Raw genomic sequence first — 19,665 nt, forward strand, 5'->3', positions numbered from 1 at the left:
GATAAAGTCAGTGTGAGAAACAAGAACATGCAAAATAGGATAACATTATATAATGGGGGTCAGTCAGGTGAGATCACTTGAAAATGTCATACTTTTAGACTACTCTTCTATTTATAATGATAGAGATCATGTTATTGATGGATTCCAAATCGCAGATCGGAAGGCTTTTAGGCTGACAAAATAAAACACACTTTAGCAATCAGAGAGAGAATATTTAGCGTTTTACATAATGTTACAAAGTACATTACAGTTATGTTCCGTGAGAGGATTTTGCATTTCCACATATTATAATTTAAGAGAGGGTTTTTGCTCATAGAGATCAATAATAAAACAAAATGTATAGTGCTTTTATCAGACCCAAAGTGACATGCAAGAATGTATTTAAAGGAGAGAAAGAGAAAGGAGAGAAAATAGAAATCTCTCTGAGATTCAGGAACTTGGAATATAAATATTATTTTATGCTTTTGATTAAGAATTAAAGTCCCTTAATGGGACAAAATCCTTACTGGACATTTCAAATGTTTCTCCTCCAACACTAGAGATGAGAAAAACAATCTACACATACAGTGGGGCAAAAAAGTATTTAGTCAGCCAAGATGAGAGAGGCCTGTAATTTTCATCGTAGGTACACTTCAACTATGACAGACAAAATGAGAAAAGAAAATCCAGAAAATCACATTGTAGGATTTTATATGAATTTATTTGCAAATTATGGTGGAAAATAAGTATTTGGTCAATAACAAAAGTTTATCTCAATACTTTGTCATTGCCAACAAAGGGTATATAACAGAGGTCAAACGTTTTCTGTAAGTCTTCACAAGGTTTTCACACACTGTTGCTGGTATTTTGGCCCATTCCTCCATGCAGATCTCCTCCAGAGCTGTGATGTTTTGGGGCTGTTGCTGGGCAACACAGACTTTCAACTCCCTCCAAAGATTTTCTATGGGGTTGAGATCTGGAGACTAGCTAGGCCACTCCAGGACCTTGAAATGCTTCTTACGAAGCCACTCCTTCATTGCCCGGGCGGTGTGTTTGGGATCATTGTCATGCTGAAAGACCCAGCCACGTTTCATCTGCAATGCCCTTGCTGATGGAAGGAGGTTTTCACTCAAAATCTCACGATACATGGCCCCATTCATTCTTGCCTTTACACGGATCAGTCGTCCTGGTCCCTTTGCAGAAAAACAGCCCCAAAGCATAATGTTTCCACCCCCATGCTTCACAGTAGGTATGGCGTTCTTTGGATGCAACTCAGCAGTCTTTGTCCTCCAAACACAACGAGTTGAGTTTTTACCAAAAAGTTTGGTTTCATCTGACCATATGGCATTCTTCCAATCTTCTTCTGGATCATCCAAATGCTCTCTAGCAAACTTCAGACGGGCCTGGACATGTACTGGCTTAAGCAGGGGGACACGTCTGGCACTGCAGGATTTGAGTCCCTGGCGGCGTAGTGTGTTACTGATGGTAGGCTTTGTTACTTTGGTTCCAGCTCTCTGCAGGTCATTCACTAGGTCCCCCCGTGTGGTTCTGGGATTTCTGCTCTGTGATAATTTTGACCCCACGGGGTGAGATCTTGCGTGGAGCCCCAGATCGAGGGAGATTATAAGTGGTCTTGTATGTCTTCCATTTCCTAATAATTGCTCCCACAGTTGATTTCTTCAAACCAAGCTGCTTACCTATTGCAGATTCAGTCTTCCCAGCCTGGTGCAGGTCTACAATTTTGTTTCTGGTGTCCTTTGACAGCTCTTTGGTCTTGCCCATAGTGGAGTTTGGTGTGTGACTGTTTGAGGTTGTGGACAGGTGTCTTTTATACTGATAACAAGTTCAAACAGGTGCCATTAATACAGGTAATGAGTAGAGGACAGAGGAGCCTCTTAAAGAAGAAGTTACAGGTCTGTGAGAGCCAGAAATCCTGCTTGTTTGTAGGTGACCAAATACTTATTTTACACCATAATTTGCAAATAAATTCATTAAAAATCCTACAATGTGATTTTCTGGATTTCTTTTCCTCATTTTGTCTGTCATAGTTGAAGTGTACCTATGATGAAAATTACAGACCTCATCTTTTTAAGTGGGAGAACTTACACAATTGGTGGCTGACTAAATACTTTTTTGCCCCACTGTAGAAAGAGATATGCTAGGCCTTATATTTTCCATTTAGGCTCGCTCATGCTTGAGTGAGTAGAAGATTTGTTTGTTTCCAGAACCACTCAGTTTAATTTTTTTACAGGGTCAGGATGACTAAGATGGAATTTCAAATAATAGAAATCTATGATTTCTCAATGACATTCAAGTTGGCCAAGGAACAGGAAAGCAATAATGTTTTGCACAAAAAAAATACAACATTCTGAGAAATGTATTAAATTCTAGAGAGCTGGGAAGGAGCTGCAGGAGGTAAACAACCAGGCTGGCAGAATGAGGAGATATGAGTTTAATAAGACAATCCAGTGTGTGTGCGCGCGCGTGTGTGCATGTGAGGCTGTGGAGGAGAGCATCAATAAAAGCTTCAATGCAAGAAGCAATTACAATCAGCAGCAGTGTTCGGGAAAAAGCGAACCGAAGCAAAATGCCCAATTCTGAGGAGACCGAGGAGGACGACAATTTGTGACCATCAATCTTGGTCTACCGTCATAGTTACAGGGAAAATGAATGAACCGAAGTAATGAAAATGATATCCTTCCACGATTAGGTTGGTGGATAAAATGTATGGTTGCAATATTGTCACCTAGCTATCTTCCCCAGGGGAAAAACTGGTTGCAATTATCCCCTTGCAACCCGATTTCAACCTATAAATGGGTTGCCTTGATATACAACCAGATTCAAACTAATTCTGGTAACTGGTTGTAATGGTGTCAATTCAAATGAAAAATAAAGTCACACTCATCTCTCCTTGTTGTGGATGTCATTCAAACAGCTTTGCCCGCTGGGTTCCTTCTTTTATTTAACCCTAGTTTGGACTTCTGCTCTTGTGAATGGCAGATTTCTGTTAAGCTCTGCCTTGGGAGAAATCAAAGGACCACATTTTAAATTACATAGACTACATGTCAGTTTAAAGACAGCTTTATGGCGAAGGGTTGGTGTAACATGTCACAGCAGCAGAGTAGCTTAACCAGTAGGGAAGAGTATTAACTTCTGTGTGAGTGGATACATGAGGAATATCAGGCCTGTGAATGCGTCCCAAATGGCACACTATTCCCTATATAGTGCACTGCGTTTGACCAGGGCACATAGATCTATAGAGAATATGGTGCCATTTGGGACACGAACTGTGGAAGATATAGATGACGTTTGAGAGGATCAGTTTGCGCAAGGTGTGGCGCAGAATCACTAATCTTGATCATATAATAGTTGTTTGTGATGTTAGTTGTTTGTGATGCAACATGATTTGTAGATCAGTAAATCTGCACAGTCTAACTGCAGGGTAGTCGATTGCAAAGGCTCACACTCTGCCACTGCCTTCTCTTGCCCTTGCCTGTACATCTTCAGGCCAGCATGACCCGACTCATGCTAATACTAGTGCTTATCCCATGCTGGTCCAGGCAGGAACACTCAGCATCTTCACTCTCGCCTCAGCATCTTTGAACCAGGGCTTGGAGCCCGGTGGTTAGTGGTTTATTCTGTGTGTGTGTGCGCACTCCCACAGAGCTTCAGATGGTGTTTGTCAGGCAGTGATATATGGGCAGTGGGCGTGCTGGGTGGGAGGTGGTGCTGGTTGATAGGTACTGTGGTCTGGGTAGGGGGTGGTGGGTGGTAGAGGGGTACTGTGGTGTTTCACCCTGCTCTCTCTATACTGCTGTCAGCATGGATGAGAGAGAGCCAAAGGCCATGCTAGACAACAAAGCCTAACAATAAACTGCACACAGGCAGAGAGAGAGAGAGAGAGAGAGAGTCCACTCCCTATGGCTCCCTAGGCCAAACAAGGGAGGAGAGAAAGAAACTCCATTGTTGGGATCAAGCTCAGCTATCACACTTGGAGACGTTGTCATACAATATACTCGGTCTCATTTGGTTTTAGTCCAACAGATTGATATGGTGTAAGTTAAACCTCCAAGCTAATGCAGTTGTCATTTGTATATCCCTTTGTAACAGCATTCAGGGCAAAGACAGGGAGACATTACTAGTGTCACACATCAAAGCATATAATATGGCTAATGAGCCTCTGAAGACATCATGAATACACTACAGAATCAAACTACTCTGTGGTATGTTATGGCTGAGTGGACCCATCTGTGGATGGCAAGTTTTAGAAGATGGAATACACTGTTGTCATTGCCATGGATACAAGGAAGTCGTGAGTTGTCCATGCCCATTAATCTATCAAAGAGAATCAAAATGATACTGCTTGATTTGCCTTTGGGGTTCTTCTACACATTCAAATGAGTTGGGTTTGGGTGCAGTATTACTCTGAGTTTGGCTGCATTTTATATTATGATATACATAAACTGTACTTAAATGACCATGGCGGTTGTTTTGTCTAAATTTATCAGAGATCACTGAGCATACTGGATATGGTCTGTGTTAGCATGAGTGGTTTATGAGGCAGGAGAAGGCTTTGTTAGCATAGCGTTCCCATGAGAAAGTAAGGCTTGAGCCAGAGGCGAGTTATGAACTTTCAGACAGCGTCATAGGAGTTCCTTCTTAGCCTGGCATATACTGACTGAGCAAGCGTCTTTTCAAAAACACACAAGCACACACACTAACACAAACAGACACCCTCTCTCAAACACCCACACACAGACACTTCTGCTACAATGGCTTTAGCACACCCTCACTTGCAGACCTGGTTCTGACAACCTCTGGGCATATAGCGGGAGGTGATGTGTGTGTTACTCTTGTCTGTGTACAATGCAATCTAAAGATAAAAGTGCAACACTAACTCCTTAATACCTCAGGCCACAATGTTTCATTGTCCACAACACTGTTGTCTTGACTTTTCTGTATACAGCAAGGCACCGGTTCCTCCCGGTTCCTGAGGTGATATGAAATATTAAAGCAAACCAACAAAGCAGAAAGCAACAACAAAGAGTTAGATGCAATATGTTTTCTTGCATACTGTACGTCCAGTATTGTTGTCTATATTTGTATCTAATTAATAATTAGTAAGAACGAGGCCTGGGCAATAATTTCCATGTATCTTGCTTAACGTTTAAGGACTTCAGGGCCCAGCGGGGCATCAGCTAGCAGGGTCAATTAGAGCTGCCAAAGCATGGTACACGCTGAGGCAGGTATTGTTGATGAGAGTCAGACTGGAATATGTACAGGCCGCAATTGCCAGGGCAAGCTTCACTAGGCTTGTGCTGCTTTCGCTCTCCCTTGGTTGATGACATCGTTTTGACCAGATGGATGAATGTGGATGGAATTACCGGGGGGAAGGCTTGCTAGCTAGCTACTCCATGCACTGCTAACTTGAAGGAGTAGTCAGGCGAGACACATGGCAATGATAGCTGGTAGCCAGGTATGTAGAAACAGAACGCTTTATTTACCAGGGGAGTGGGATGCTAGCTAAACAGGGATGCTAGCTAATTAGCTGGCTATCACCACCTAGGTGACGATAACTAGCTAGCCAAGCGCTTGTTAATGCCAAGTGCTGGCTCGTGTGTAAACCAAGCGACTCGAGGTAAAAAGCACAGCTAAGTGTATCTTTTACATGGAAATGTAAAGGATGGTGCTTCAATGGTGGGGTAACAGACTTGAAGAAACAGCATGAGTTTGCCAAGCAAACCGAATGGGGCTTAGCCCAGAGGTTGCTCGCGAAAAACCATGTGTGTCACTGTTAAACAACTAGCTAAGATACTCAACTGTTCAGCTAGTTAACTTTGAATGGTAGGGACCGACGGAGAGGTAGTGACTACGATTAGAATTTGCTAAAACTAGTGGAAACCTGCTCTTAGCTTGATGCTAAAGCAGTGGAGATAGCAAGCCAACAGCACTAAGTGCGTGCAGGGTACGCTACAGGTACTGTAGCTAGCTGACGACAAACAGGGTTACTGAGGTAACTTCACTCTGTAAAATAAAGCCAAAGTTGGCAGAATTGGGAGAAATACAGGTGTGCCAAACTTGTAGCAGTCCTGCTTCAACAAGGTACTGAGTAAAGGATCTGAATACTTATGTAAATATGATTATTTTATTAAAAAAAAATGTTTACCCCTTTTTTCGTGGTCTCATTGCTACAACTCCCGTACGGACTCGAGAGAGGCGAAGGTCGAGCGTCCTCCGAAACAAAACCCAGCCAAGCCGCACTGCTTCTTGACACAATGCCCAGTTAACCCCGAAAGCCAGACGCAACGTGTCGGAGGAAACACCGTACACCTGGCGACTGTGTCAGCGTGCACTGTGCCTGGCCCGCCACAGGAGTCGTTAGTGCGCGATGGGACAAGGACATCCCTGCCGGACAAACCCTCCCCTAATCCGGACAATTGTGCACCGCCCCATGGGTCTCCCGGTCGCGACCGGCTGCGACTGAGTCTGGACTTGAACCCAGAATATCTAGTGGCACAGCTAGCACTGCGATTTGTTTTTATTTATTACATTTTTTAATTGAACCTTTATTTAACTAGGCAAGTCAGTTAAGAACCAATTCTTATTTACAATGATGGGGAACAGTGGGTTAGTTGCTTTGTTCAGTGGCAGATTTTTACCTTGTCAGCTCGGGGATTCGATCCAGAAACCTTTCGGTGGCCCAACGCTCTAACCACTAGGCTACCTGCCACCCCAAAGCAATGCAGTGCCTTAGACCACTCGGGAGGCGTAAATGTGATATTTCATTATATATCTTATCTTATTTAAAAATGTCTAAAGACCTGTTTTTGCTTTGTCATTATGGGGTATTGCGTGTAGATTGAAGAGAAAATATATTTTTTAATACATTTTAAATTAAGGCTGTAACAAAATGTGGAAAAAGTCAAGGGGCCTAAGTACTTTCCGAATGCACTGTATATGCCATTTCATCTCTCTCTCTCACTCTCTCTCTCACACATACACAACAATCAGCCTACTCCTTCTTCACTCCATCCATAGTGTTTCCCTAATACAAAGCTGTGTACTTACTCTTCTCAGGTACAGTTATAACCCTCATACTTGATACTCAATACATCCATCTGAGCCAAGCGTGCCATGCAGCTGGGAAGGGTATGACAGGGGTCAGAACATTAATAGAATATTGGTCAGGGTGACTAGGATTTGAGGTGGTGGGAGGACAATTTGTCTGCGTCCCATATGTGATAATATTTCCTATTTAGTGCACTATTTTGGACCATGGTCCATAGTACTCTGGTCAAAACTAGTGCACTATGTAGGGAATAGGGTGCTAAATGGAACTTATCCTTACATCACCAGTAATGTGACTATTATGTCATGAAGATTTGATTGAATTATCCTATCTGTAAATACACCAGTGGTCTTGATGAAACAGTTCCTCATCTCTCAAGAGACGATGTCACACCTCGGAAACAAATTCAATTAAGCTTTTACTGTGGTAATCTTATGCCGCTTGAAATGTGTTGAGCAATCATGGTTTAAATCAGGGGTGTGATACAAGCCCGCGAGGGGGGTCCAATCCGGCCCGTGGGTGGCTTGAGTCAAATATTATTTGTATTTATTTATGGGGGGAGGTTTCTTGACTGTGCCCAGCTTGTTAATAATTACTGAAATGAAAACTAGACAGTCAAGGAGCATAGAACATTCCAGAAACAATTTTCTTGCTAATTTTGAGGGTGAGGAAATAAGACATTTTCAGTGCTGCCCTCCAGACATAGAGTGAAGACCGAATGCGGCTCCCAGGGAAAAATTTGTTTGATACTCCTGGTTTATATAACACAATCTGTGGGACAACATTTTCTGTGTGAGGTACTCGATCAACATAAATACACCTAAATATTTTTCTCTCATCAAAATGTCACCCAGAATAAGCTAAAATGTCTGCTTTGTGTTTTGGTTAATGGTCTACTAAAGAATGAATGAGTTTCAGTAGAGAAAAATTCACTTGCGCTAGAAACTAGAGAAGCCATTTATATTTCATGATTTCCTTTGAGGGACTCAGCAAAAGGCATTATTTGCTGTGTTTTCTATAAAATGGGTTTAAATTAGTGATGAGGGGGGTGTGCAGCACAGCACTTTCATGCCTTAAGCGCCATTGCTGTATGCTTACCTACTTTAGGTACTTACCTGCATGATAGTCGGACCTGTCAGAGAGGCTCATCGAACAGAGCTGAATTTGGTGCAGAACGTAGTTCACTATACACACATTTACATGTATTTTCACTTACCTAGACAGACTTTTTTAAAGTGCATATTCAGGTTATTTGGTTCATTTCAGCAACTTCTGGTTAGGTTAGACAGCCCAGCCAACTCACAGCAAAGGCTACATAATACAGGATTGAGTTCATGGTATCACAGTTCTGTTCTCAGGCAAGCTATCGTAGAGTACATGCAAACAAAAACAAGTTTCATTTAACTAATCAAGAGTCTCGTCTTTCTACAGATTGTGTTCAGAAAAATCAGCGATGTGAAACGGGAGGAAGAGGAGCGACTGAGACGAAAGAATGAAGCACCCCTTAATCTCCCGCCGGACCACCCGGTGCGCCGGCTCTTCCAGCGGTTCCGTCAGCAGAAGGAGGCCCGTATACATCAGGAGCAGGCCAACCCATCCGATGACATGGAGAGAGGTCAAACCGTGAATGTCGAGCCCACTCCCATCCATGAAATCATCGCCACCACCAGCATTGTCACTGTTACCGAAAGCCCAGCCACACCCATTTTGGCCTCCACAATCTCCAGCCCGTCAGACAAAGCCAAGCTCCAGGCCCCGTCTCTCCGAGTGTTCGAGCCGGCAAAGGTCAAAGGCTGGGGACGCTTCAAGGACTCCATGACCAAGGAGTCCAACTGGAACAAGGTATGAAACCTAAAATATTTGGGCCAGGATTCACAGTTTGTCGAGAACGCGCCTCGGTTGAAGCCAGCCATCTTCATTAATACATTCTGTTCTTAATTTCCAAGGTGTCCAAAGCAGAGTCCATGGAGACGCTACCCGAGCGGACTAAGGCAGGGGCAGCCCACGAGTCCCAGACCTCGCTAAAGAAAACCGACTCGTGTGACAGCGGCATCACCAAGAGCGATCTGCGTCTAGACAACATGGGGGACAGCTCCCGCACCACAGGCACCACACCACAGGACCGCAGCCCTATGGCACCCCCTGAGGTGGCCAAGCAGCACGCCTTCTACCCCATCCCAGAGCAGACTCTCCAGGCTTCTGTTCTGGAGCTCAAGCTGGAGCTCAAAGAGGACTTGAAGGCCTTAAACACCCGCATGGCTGGCCTGGAGGCCCAGCTAGCAGAGGCTCTGAAGCTCCTCAAGGTCCAAAGGAGAGCTCCCAGCTCCCCCAAGCCTCTTTTTGAGATCTCTAGACCCACCACACCAGACTCGGACAAGGAGGACATATTTTCATAGAAGCAAAAAGGGACTTACGTTGAGAGTGTGAAGACAGGCAACAGATTCAGAAAATCTTTGTCCCAATGCTGGGCAATTTGGTCACAGGGCCACAGATTCTGGGAGTTGTTGGTGTATCTCAGCTGAGGCCATTTATTCCCTCAGCTTGCCGATGCCTGTGAAAGCAGCAGATGACGGAGCTACGATGCTGTTAATTTAAAGAGGATCTGGTGGTTTTACCCGTGGGCTATGGAACCTTGGAGTTGATCCCGTCGGTCATTTTGGAGAATCTGGGGTGTGCGCAGTGAAAGGGGTCTAGGTGCACTGCAGTGACCTTTAGACCACCATGGGTTTGGCCCTCTCTGTGACCCACAGACACAGGTTCACAGCTGTACTCTTGTGTTCTCCTGGTCTGCTTGTGCACATCAGCTGTATATTTAAGTTTCTACTTTTTTCCACCAGTCCATGGAGTTCAAGAGCAGAGCAGCAACAAATTCATTATTGTTCAGTATCCTTGTAGATCTCCAATGGGACCACTATCTTTAGTGGTTCTCAGAGTATGGTATCTATACGGGGTGAATCGATCTTTTGCTTTTCCACTATCTTTGAACCACCAGTGCACAATGCATTCTGGATGTATTCACGATGTCATTCTATCACCGTGTAATACTTTACAAGACTTTATGCATACCTTGGAGTTGCCTTTATAAATACAAAAAGGATATAGAAACATTCAGCACAGGTGATACTGTATATTGAGCTTTGCACTTGCTATAAGCATTCAGTATAGATCTTGCTCCTGACAATGCATTACACACAGATGGTTCACAGAACGTATTACAGTAGGTTGTTTTTACTACTGTACTCTGTAATCATTGGATCACCTTGTAGCCATCTTCTTTAAACCAGACGAAGGAGGCTGTGTTGACCAATCAGAGCTCAGGACCATTAGGTTTCAACCAATCAATCTTTTGGTCTGTACGCAGAGAACCAATCAAAGACCAGCATGGTCTTTTGAAAGAACTCCAACCCTCTTTTAGACTGACTGACCATCACCGTATGTCTTAGCAGTTCTCTGTTCGATCTGATATCTATAGTCAAGAAACCAAGAAACAACCACCTTTGTTGACTGGTTCGTCTTTATTCTTGGTCGATGGTTACAGTGCTGGGAATTACTCTTAAGGAACTGCGTCTGTTGCACTAACAACGCTCCATCATGGCGACATGTTGTGTTGTTTGGATGTGGAGGTTGTATTATTTAACTGATTCTTAGTTTATGTTTGTCAAACATGGCTCTCTGACACTGTACATGTGAAACGAATAGAAAAAGTATTTCAACATTTACTGTGTAACTGGGTCTTCCAAAAAACATACTTTTTCAAGACACTTCTCACTGCAAAATATGACTTGCTGCATGACTTGCGTTGATCGACATACATCACTGTTTGGCCTTGCAGTTTTCCATAGGCTAGCCTACTGAATGCTCATGCTTGGAACTCCATTACTGAATATCAAAGGCAAACAGAACATTGAGGCCTATGAATTAGTAATCGATGTATATTTTTTAAATCTAATTTATATCCAGGACATGTTGATCTCCTTCTGTCCGAAACTTTCACTAATTGGAACCTAGCGGTTCCAAAGTTTTCACATCTTCAATGATGTGGGCAACTTCAATGGGTTTCATTAATTTGAGACCTAAGCCTAATCACATCGAAGCAGTATCATGTTAATATTTGAAAATATTATGATCTTAATGTTAACTGCTGCCAAAGTTCCTCCCATCACTATATGGGACCAACTGGCGTTTGGGCCCTGGTTTGCCACAAGACAGTGTTAGCCTGAGCTTAAGCATAGCCATTAGTTCGGTAAGCCAATGCGAGTCTTCAGGTCTCAGGCAAGGTTACTCATCCCGTGAGTGGGGTTTACTAAATCAGCTTCATTACATATACATGTAATTAATTATTAGTCTTAGGTGAGGTCTCCACTAATGGTTGTGTTTTCATTGAGCTACATAATGGCAACATTGTGTTACATAACAGCTGAAATGTACTAAGTAGCCCGCAAATGGCTAGAAACAGACAGTTGCAACACCGCACTCCATTAAGTTTTCACTTTCAATTCATGCAATTTATTAGTGACAAATTGTCTTAAAGTATGTACAGTTGAAGTCGGAAGTTTACATACACTTAGGTTGGAGTCATTAAAACTAGTTTTTCAACTGTTCCACAAATTTCTTGTTAACAAATTATAGTTTTGGCAAGTCGGTTAGGACATCTATTTTGTGCTTGGCACAAGTAATTTTTCCAACAATTGTTTACAGACAGATTAATTCACCTATAATTCACTGTATCACAATTCCAGTGGGTCAGAAGTTTACATACACTAAGTTGACTGTGCCTTTAACCTCTTGAAACTCTGGGGGCGCTATTTCATTTTTCTGTCGTTTCCCCAAGGTGTTTGCAGCATTGTGGCGTATTTGTAGGCACATCATTGGAAAATTGACCATAAGAGACTACATTTACCAGGTGTCCGCTGGGTGTCCTCCGTCGAAACTATTGCGTAATCTCCGGTGCGTGCATTTTATCATTTGGTTCAGAGGAGAAACCAAACGGCCACGCGTGATTTATCATCGAATAAATATGTGAAAAACACCTTGAGGATTGATTCTAAACAACGTTTGCCATTTTAGTTAATTTGGAAAAAAGTTTGCCGTTGTAATGACTGAATTTTCGGGGGTTTTTCTCAGCCAAACGTGATGAACAAAACGGAGCGATTTCTCCTACACAAATAATCTTTTTGGAAAAACGGAACATTTGCTAGCTAACTGAGAGTCTCCTCATTGAAAACATCCGAAGTTCTTCAAAGGTAAATTATTTTATTTGAATGCTTTTCTTGTTTTTGTGAAAATGTGCTGAATGCTAGGCTTAATGCTATGCTAGCTATCAATACTCTTACACAAATGCTTGTGTAGCTATGGTTGAAAAGCATTTTTTGAAAATCTGAGATGACAGTGTTGTTAACAAAAGGCTAAGCTTGTGAGCCAATATATTTATTTTATTTCATTTGCGATTTTCATGAATAGTTAACGTTGCGTAATGGTAATGAGCTTGAGGCTATAATTACGCTCCCGGATACGGGTTTGCTCGTCGCAACAGCTTGGAAAATTCCAGAAAATGATGTCATGGCTTTAGAAGCTTCGGATAGGCTAATTGACATTATTTGAGTCAATTGGAGGTGTGCCTGTGGATGTATTTCAAGGTCTACCTTCAAACTCAGTGCCTCTTTGCATGACATCATGGGAAAATCAAAAGAAATCAGCCAAGACCTCAGAAAATAAATTGTAGACCTCTACAACTCTGGTTCATCCTTGGGAGCAATTTACAAACGCTTGAAGGTACCACATTCATCTGTACAAACAATAGTACGCAAGTATAAACACCATGGGACCACGCAGCCATCACACCGCTCAGGGAGGAGACACGTTCTGTCTCCTAGAGATAAACGTACTTTGGTGTGAAAAGTGCAAATCAATCCCAGAACAACAGCAAAGGACCTTGTGAAGATTCTGGAGGAAACAGGTACAAAAGTATCTATAGCTACAGTAAAACGAGTCCTATATCGACATAACCTGAAAGGCCGCTCAGCAAGGAAGAAGCCACTCCTCCAAAACCGCCATAAAAAAGCTTGACTATGGTTTGCAACTGCACATGGGGACAAAAATTGTACTTTTTGGAGAAATGTCCTCTGGTCTGATGAAACAAAAATAGAACGGTTTGGCCATAATGATGATATGTTTGGAGGAAAAAGGGGAGGCTTGCAAGCTGAAGAACACTACACCATCCCAACTGTGAAGCACGGGGGTGGCAGCATCATATTGTGGGGGTGCTTTGCTGCAGGAGGGACTGGTGCACTTCACAAAATACAGTGCCTTGCGAAAGTATTCGGACCCCTTGAACTTTGCGACCTTTTGCCACATTTCAGGCTTCAAACATAAAGATATAAAACTGTATTTTTTTGTGAAGAATCAACAACAAGTGGGACACAATCATGAAGTGGAACGACATTTATTGGATATTTCAAACTTTTTTAACAAATCAAAAAATTGGGCGTGCAAAATTATTCAGCCCCTTTACTTTCAGTGCAGCAAACTCTCTCCAGAAGTTCAGTGAGGATCTCTGAATGATCCAATGTTGACCTAAATGACTAATGATGATAAATACAATCCACCTGTGTTTAATCAAGTCTCCGTATAAATGCACCTGCACTGTGATAGTCTCAGAGGTCCGTTAAAAGCGCAGAGAGCATCATGAAGAACAAGGAACACACCAGGCAGGTCCGAGATACTGTTGTGAAGAAGTTTAAAGCCGGATTTGGATACAAAATGATTTCCCAAGCTTTAAACATCCCAAGGAGCACTGTGCAAGCGATAATATTGAAATGGAAGGAGTATCGGACCACTGCAAATCTACCAAGACCTGGCCGTCGCCTCTAAACTTTCAGCTCATACAAGGAGAAGACTGATCAGAGATGCAGCCAAGAGGCCCATGATCACTCTGGATGAACTGCAGAGATCTACAGCTGAGGTGGGAGACTCTGTCCATAGGACAACAATCAGTCGTATATTGCACAAATCTGGCCTTTATGGAAGAGTGGCAAGAATAAAGCCATTTCTTAAAGATATCCATAAAAAGTGTTGTTTAAAGTTTGCCACAAGCCACCTTGGAGACACATCAAACATGTGGAAGAAGGTGCTCTGGTCAGATGAAACCAAAATTGAACTTTTTGGCAACAATGCAAAACGTTATGTTTGGCGTAAAAGCAACACAGCTGAACACACCATCCCCACTGTCAAACATGGTGGTGGCAGCATCATGGTTTGGGCCTGCTTTTCTTCAGCAGCGACAGGGAAGATGGTTAAAATGGATGGGAAGATGGATGGAGCCAAATACAGGACCATTCTGGAAGAAAACCTGGGACGGAGATTTGTCTTCCAACAAGACAATGATCCAAAACATAAAGCAAAATCTACAGTGGAATGGTTAAAAAATAAACATATCCAGGTGTTAGAATGGCCAAGTCAAAGTCCAGACCTGAATCCAATCGAGAATCTGTGGAAAGAACTGAAAACTGCTGTTCACAAATGCTCTCCATCCAACCTCACTGAGCTCGAGCTGTTTTGCAAGGAGGAATGGGAAAAAATGTCAGTCTCTCGATGTGCAAAACTGATAGAGACATACCCCAAGCGACTTACAGCTGTAATCGCAGCAAAAGGTGGCGCTACAAAGTATTAACTTAAGGGGGCTGAATAATTTTGCACGCCCAATTTTTCAGTTTTGGATTTGTTAAAAAAGTTTGAAATATCCAATAAATGTCGTTCCACTTCATGATTGTGTCCCACTTGTTGTTGATTCTTCACAAAAAAATACAGTTTTATATCTTTATGTTTGAAGCCTGAAATGTGGCAAAAGGTCGCAAAGTTCAAGGGGGCCGAATACTTTCGCAAGGCACTGTAGATGGCATCATGAGGGGGGAAATTATGTGGATATATTGAAGCAACATCTCAAGACATCAGTCAGGAAGTTCAAACTTGGTCGCAAATGGGTCTTCCAAATGGACAATGAGCCCAAGCATACTTCCAAAGTTGTGGCAAAATGGCTTAAGGACAACAAAGTCAAGGTATTGGAGGGGCCATCACAAAGCCATCACAAACCTCAATCCTATAGAAAATTTGTGGGCAGAACTGAAAAAACGTGTGCGAGCAAGGAGGCCTTACAAACCTGACTCAGTTACACCAGCTCTGTCAGGAGGAATGGGACAAAATTCACCCAACTTATTGTGGGAAGCTTGTGGAAGGCTACCCGAAATGTTTGACCCCATTTAAACAATTTAAAGGCAATGCTACCATTTTTAAAAATGTTACCTTCTATTTAACTAGGCAAGTCAGTTAAGAACAAATTTTCAGTGGGTTAACTGCCTGTTCAGGGGCAGACCTTGTACCTTGTCAGCTCGGGGGTTTGAACTTGCAACCTTCCGGTTACTAGTCCAACGCTCTAACCACTAGGCTACCCTGCCGCCCCTAATACTAATTGAGTGTATGTAAACTTCTGACCCACTGGTAATGTGATGAAATAAATTAAAGCTGAAATAAATTATTATTTCTGCTATTATTCTGACATTTCACATTCTTAAAATAAGGTGGTGATCCTAACTGATATAAGTCAGGGAATCTTTACTAGGATTAAATGTCAGGAATTGTGAAAAACTGAGTTTAAATGTATTTGGCTAAGGTGTATGTAAACTTCCAACAATGCATTAACTAAATCAAACCCATATCGTGATCGTGTTACATTAGGCTATTAGCCTGTTACCTTATTTCGCCTTAAATTATTTCAGATACAGGAGGAAGAAATTGTGTGAACCCTTTGAAATTACCTGAATTTCTGCATAAATGTGACCTGATGTTGATCTAATTCACAACAATGGACAAACAGTGTGCTTAAACTAATAACACACAAATGATTGTATTTTTCTTATCTATATTGAATACATCAGTCATAGTGTAGGTTGGGAGTATGTGGACTTTGGAGTCAGGAGTCATCTAACCTGGAGTCTAATCAATGAGACGAGATTGGATATGTTGGTTAGACATGCCCTGCCCTATAAAAAACATTTACAACATTTGAGTTTGCTATTCACAAGAAGCATTTCCTGATGTGAACTATGCCTCAAACAAAAGAGATCTCAGAAGACCTAAGATTAAGAATTGGGTTACAAAAGTATCTCTTAAAGCCTTGATGTTCATCAGTCCACAGTAAGACAAATAGTCTATAAATGGAGAAAGTTCAGCACTGTTGCTACTCTCCCTAGGAGTGGCCGTCCTGCAAAGATAACCTCATTGAGCATTCTGTGCTGTGCTCTTACAGTTAAGAATCCAAGAGTGTCAGCTAAAGACTTACAGAAATCTCTGTAATATGCTAACATCTCTGTTGACGAGTCTATGACATGTGAAACACTAAACAAGAATGGTGTTCATTGGAGGACACCACCGGAGAACACATTGCTGTCCAAAAACAAACATTGCTGCACGTCTGAAGTTCGCAAAAGAGCACCTGGATGTTCCACAGCGCTACTGGCAAAATATTCTGTGGATAGATAAAACTAAAGTTTAGTTGTTTGGAAGGAACATGCAACACTATGTGTGGAGAAAAAAAGGCACCGAACACAAACATCAAAACCTCATCCCAACTGTAAAGTATGGTGGAGAGAGCATAATGGTTTGGGACTGCTTTACTGCCTCGGGGCCTGGACAGCTTGCCATCATCGACAGAAAAATTAATTCCCAAGTTTATCAAGACATTTTGTACGAGAATGTAAGGCTATCTGTCTGCCAATTGAAGCTCAATAGAAGTTGGGTGATGCAACAGGACAGCGACCAAAAACACAGAAGTAAATCAACAACAGAATGGTTTCAACAGAAGAAAATACTCCTTCTGGAGTGGCCCAATCAGAGTCCTGACCTCAACCCGATTAAGATGCTGTGGCATGACCTTAAGAGAGCGGTTTAAACCAGACATCACAAGAATATTACTGAACTGAAACAGTTTTGTAAAGACAAATGGTCCAAAATTCCTCCTGACCGTTGTGCAGGTCTGATCTGCATTTACAAAAAACGTTTTGTTGAGGTTATTGCTGCCAAATTAGGGTCAACCAGTTATTAAAACCAAGGGTTAACGTACTTTTTCCATACTGCACTGGCAATGTTTACACGGTGTGTTCAATAAAGACATGAAAACATAATTGTTTGTGTATTATTAGGTTAAGCAGACTGTGTTTGTTTATTGTTGTGACCTAGATGAAGATCAGATCAAATTTATGACCAATTTATGCAGAAGTCCAGGTCATTCCAAAGGGTTCACATACTTTTTCTTGTCACTGTATATATTTTGAACAAAACCGTTACGATAGCAGTATACAATGTTTACAGAACATGTGTTTTTAGAAAATATATAGAGATTAAAGGGTCATGAATGAGTTTTCTTTCACTTACGTGTGAATAAGTCTCATACAGTAGTATTTTTTGGACTGTCCTGTACTCCACTAAGAGCTTGCTTACATAACTAGCGTTCTGAGATCAGCTCCTGTACGCAAGCAGCAGCTCTCCATGTTAGTTCTTTCAAAAGACCTGATTTTGATAATTTGTCCATGCTGGAATCTTATGGAAACTACGACTTATGAATGTTACCATATTTATATTTTGACCATACACAACATGGAATGTGGAGGGTCTTCACTTAGACAATATTATCAATACTTATGAATAGTATAATTGCGATCCTGGCCAGATATTAATTGTAGTTAACAGAAACACTTTACGTAAAGCTAACATGTCAAGTGCTTTATGACTTGTTTATAAACTATTTTATGCATGTATATTAAGCATTTTTTGGGGAAAATAGCAGTTATGCATTTAGGATAATTATGAGATAAGCAAATGAACGAACCCCTTATGTCTTATCGCAAGTATTATATTGCATTTTAACAATATCATGCATTATACGTGTTGGAGTTAAATGAATCATCCACTCAAAAACTATTTTGGTATTTCCATTAGTCCAATGTTGATACAGTCCCAAAATGTTTTGCATGTCAGCAGTCAAGTTAAGATATGGGACTTTCAAGAAGAAAAGTGTAACTTGCCACATCATCATCACTTGCCACATCATCATGAGTCTGTATCAAGTGGACTAATGAAAAAACTAAATATTTGGAGTGGATTATTCCCTTAAGTTAAGTGCTACAATGTAAACCAGGGGTGTCAAACTCATTCCATGAAGGGCCTAGTGTCTGCATGTTTCTGTTTTTTTCCTTTCAATTAAGACCTAGAAAACCAGGTGAGCGGACACGCCCTCTGTGGAATGAGTTTGACACGTGCTGTAAACAATAGTTATGATTGTTCACTGCTGACCCAAATGGCCCCTACTGATGTAAATGTGTTACTATTATCAAGCAAGTTGGAAAGAAATGCACACACACTTTACTTAAATATGAACTTAAGCCTAGACTAAATCCGTATCGTCGAAGATCCGTGCCATAGCGTGATTGACATTTAAAGGCAATGTTCCCATGTTCGTGGAGACTGCTTTCACAGTAAAAGCTGCATATGTTGGCTCAATCGGAAATGATCTTTAAATTTCAATTGCGCTATAACACAGATCTTCCACAATAAGGGTTGAATCCAGCCCTTAAACATACTTTGATTTAACATACTTAAGAATCAAGTTAAGTATGCACTACATTACTCACTAATGAAATTAGGTGATTGCACGTGTTGCTGTCATTGGTAAACAATAATTGTGCATTGCCGTTGATGTGTTAACAGAATGTACGCGTTCAGGTCTCCATGATACGGAGAAGTCAACAGCTTGTTTATTATTTGAACACATATAGCTTCACATGCAGTATAGTATAATAATGTTTAAGGGGCCAGTGCCTAAGTAAGGGGATATTGCATTATTCATGAGAAGAATGACACTGTACTCTATGCATTGCAATGCTCAAATGTTTCAAAATATTATAGCATGCTTTTGTTAATTGATACTCTCCCAAAATGGGTAACAACAACGATGTCATTTGGTTGGTGCATATTGTTAGTAATGTACATTTATTCTTCATGATGTTTACCTAAAATCACATGCCTATTCAAATGTACATGCATTTACCACTCTTATGGAAACTTGATGTACATCCTTGTGCCAGCTGCATTGATGCATGTGAACAATATTTGATACATTTGAGGGTAAAAAGTGATTTATTCTTGGCTTAGTTCACCTGTTTTTTTCTCTTTTGGAAAATAATTGGTGGAACATGTAACATGGCATTAATGGATAACCCTCTGTGTTGGTCTTTCTTGTGGTGATATCACAGAGGAGGTTCGTTTAGAACAATTGAGAGAGTCCTGATGGAGTGCATCACAATTCCAGACAGTCATCTGGGGCTCTATCTTGATTGCACACAACAACAAAATATCACTTTATCTGCACTGATTGGAAAAGACTTGAAAGATTCAAATAATATGGCGGAAGCTCTTTTTTTTTTTTTACTTAATAAAAAATGTTTACCCCTTTTTCTCCCCAATTTTCATGGTATCCAATTGTTTTAGTATCCAATTGTTTTAGTCTCATCGCTACAACTCCCGTACGGGCTCGGGAGAGACGAAGGTTGAAAGCCATGCATCCTCCG

The 19,665-nt window shown here is 41.5% G+C and overlaps 1 protein-coding gene across 2 annotated transcripts in view; it reads left to right on the forward strand.

The window, feature by feature from the left end:
- LOC110502619 (voltage-gated delayed rectifier potassium channel KCNH1) overlaps window positions 1-10,763 on the forward strand; it is an 89,031-nt gene extending 78,268 nt beyond the window's left edge. For both annotated transcript variants that reach the window (XM_090217131.1, XM_090217130.1), the window contains 2 exons: window positions 8,480-8,890; window positions 8,995-10,763. In XM_090217131.1, the coding sequence (XP_090073257.1) occupies window positions 8,480-8,890; window positions 8,995-9,444 (861 nt within the window). In that variant the 3' untranslated portion in view covers window positions 9,445-10,763. The remainder of the gene's footprint in view (window positions 1-8,479; window positions 8,891-8,994) is intronic.
- The last annotated feature ends 8,902 nt before the right edge of the window (window positions 10,764-19,665 follow it).

This window comes from Oncorhynchus mykiss, chromosome 23 (genome assembly GCF_057628025.1).
Source record: "Oncorhynchus mykiss isolate SJ-2025 chromosome 23, ASM5762802v1, whole genome shotgun sequence".
Taxonomy (NCBI): Eukaryota; Metazoa; Chordata; class Actinopteri; order Salmoniformes; family Salmonidae; genus Oncorhynchus; species Oncorhynchus mykiss.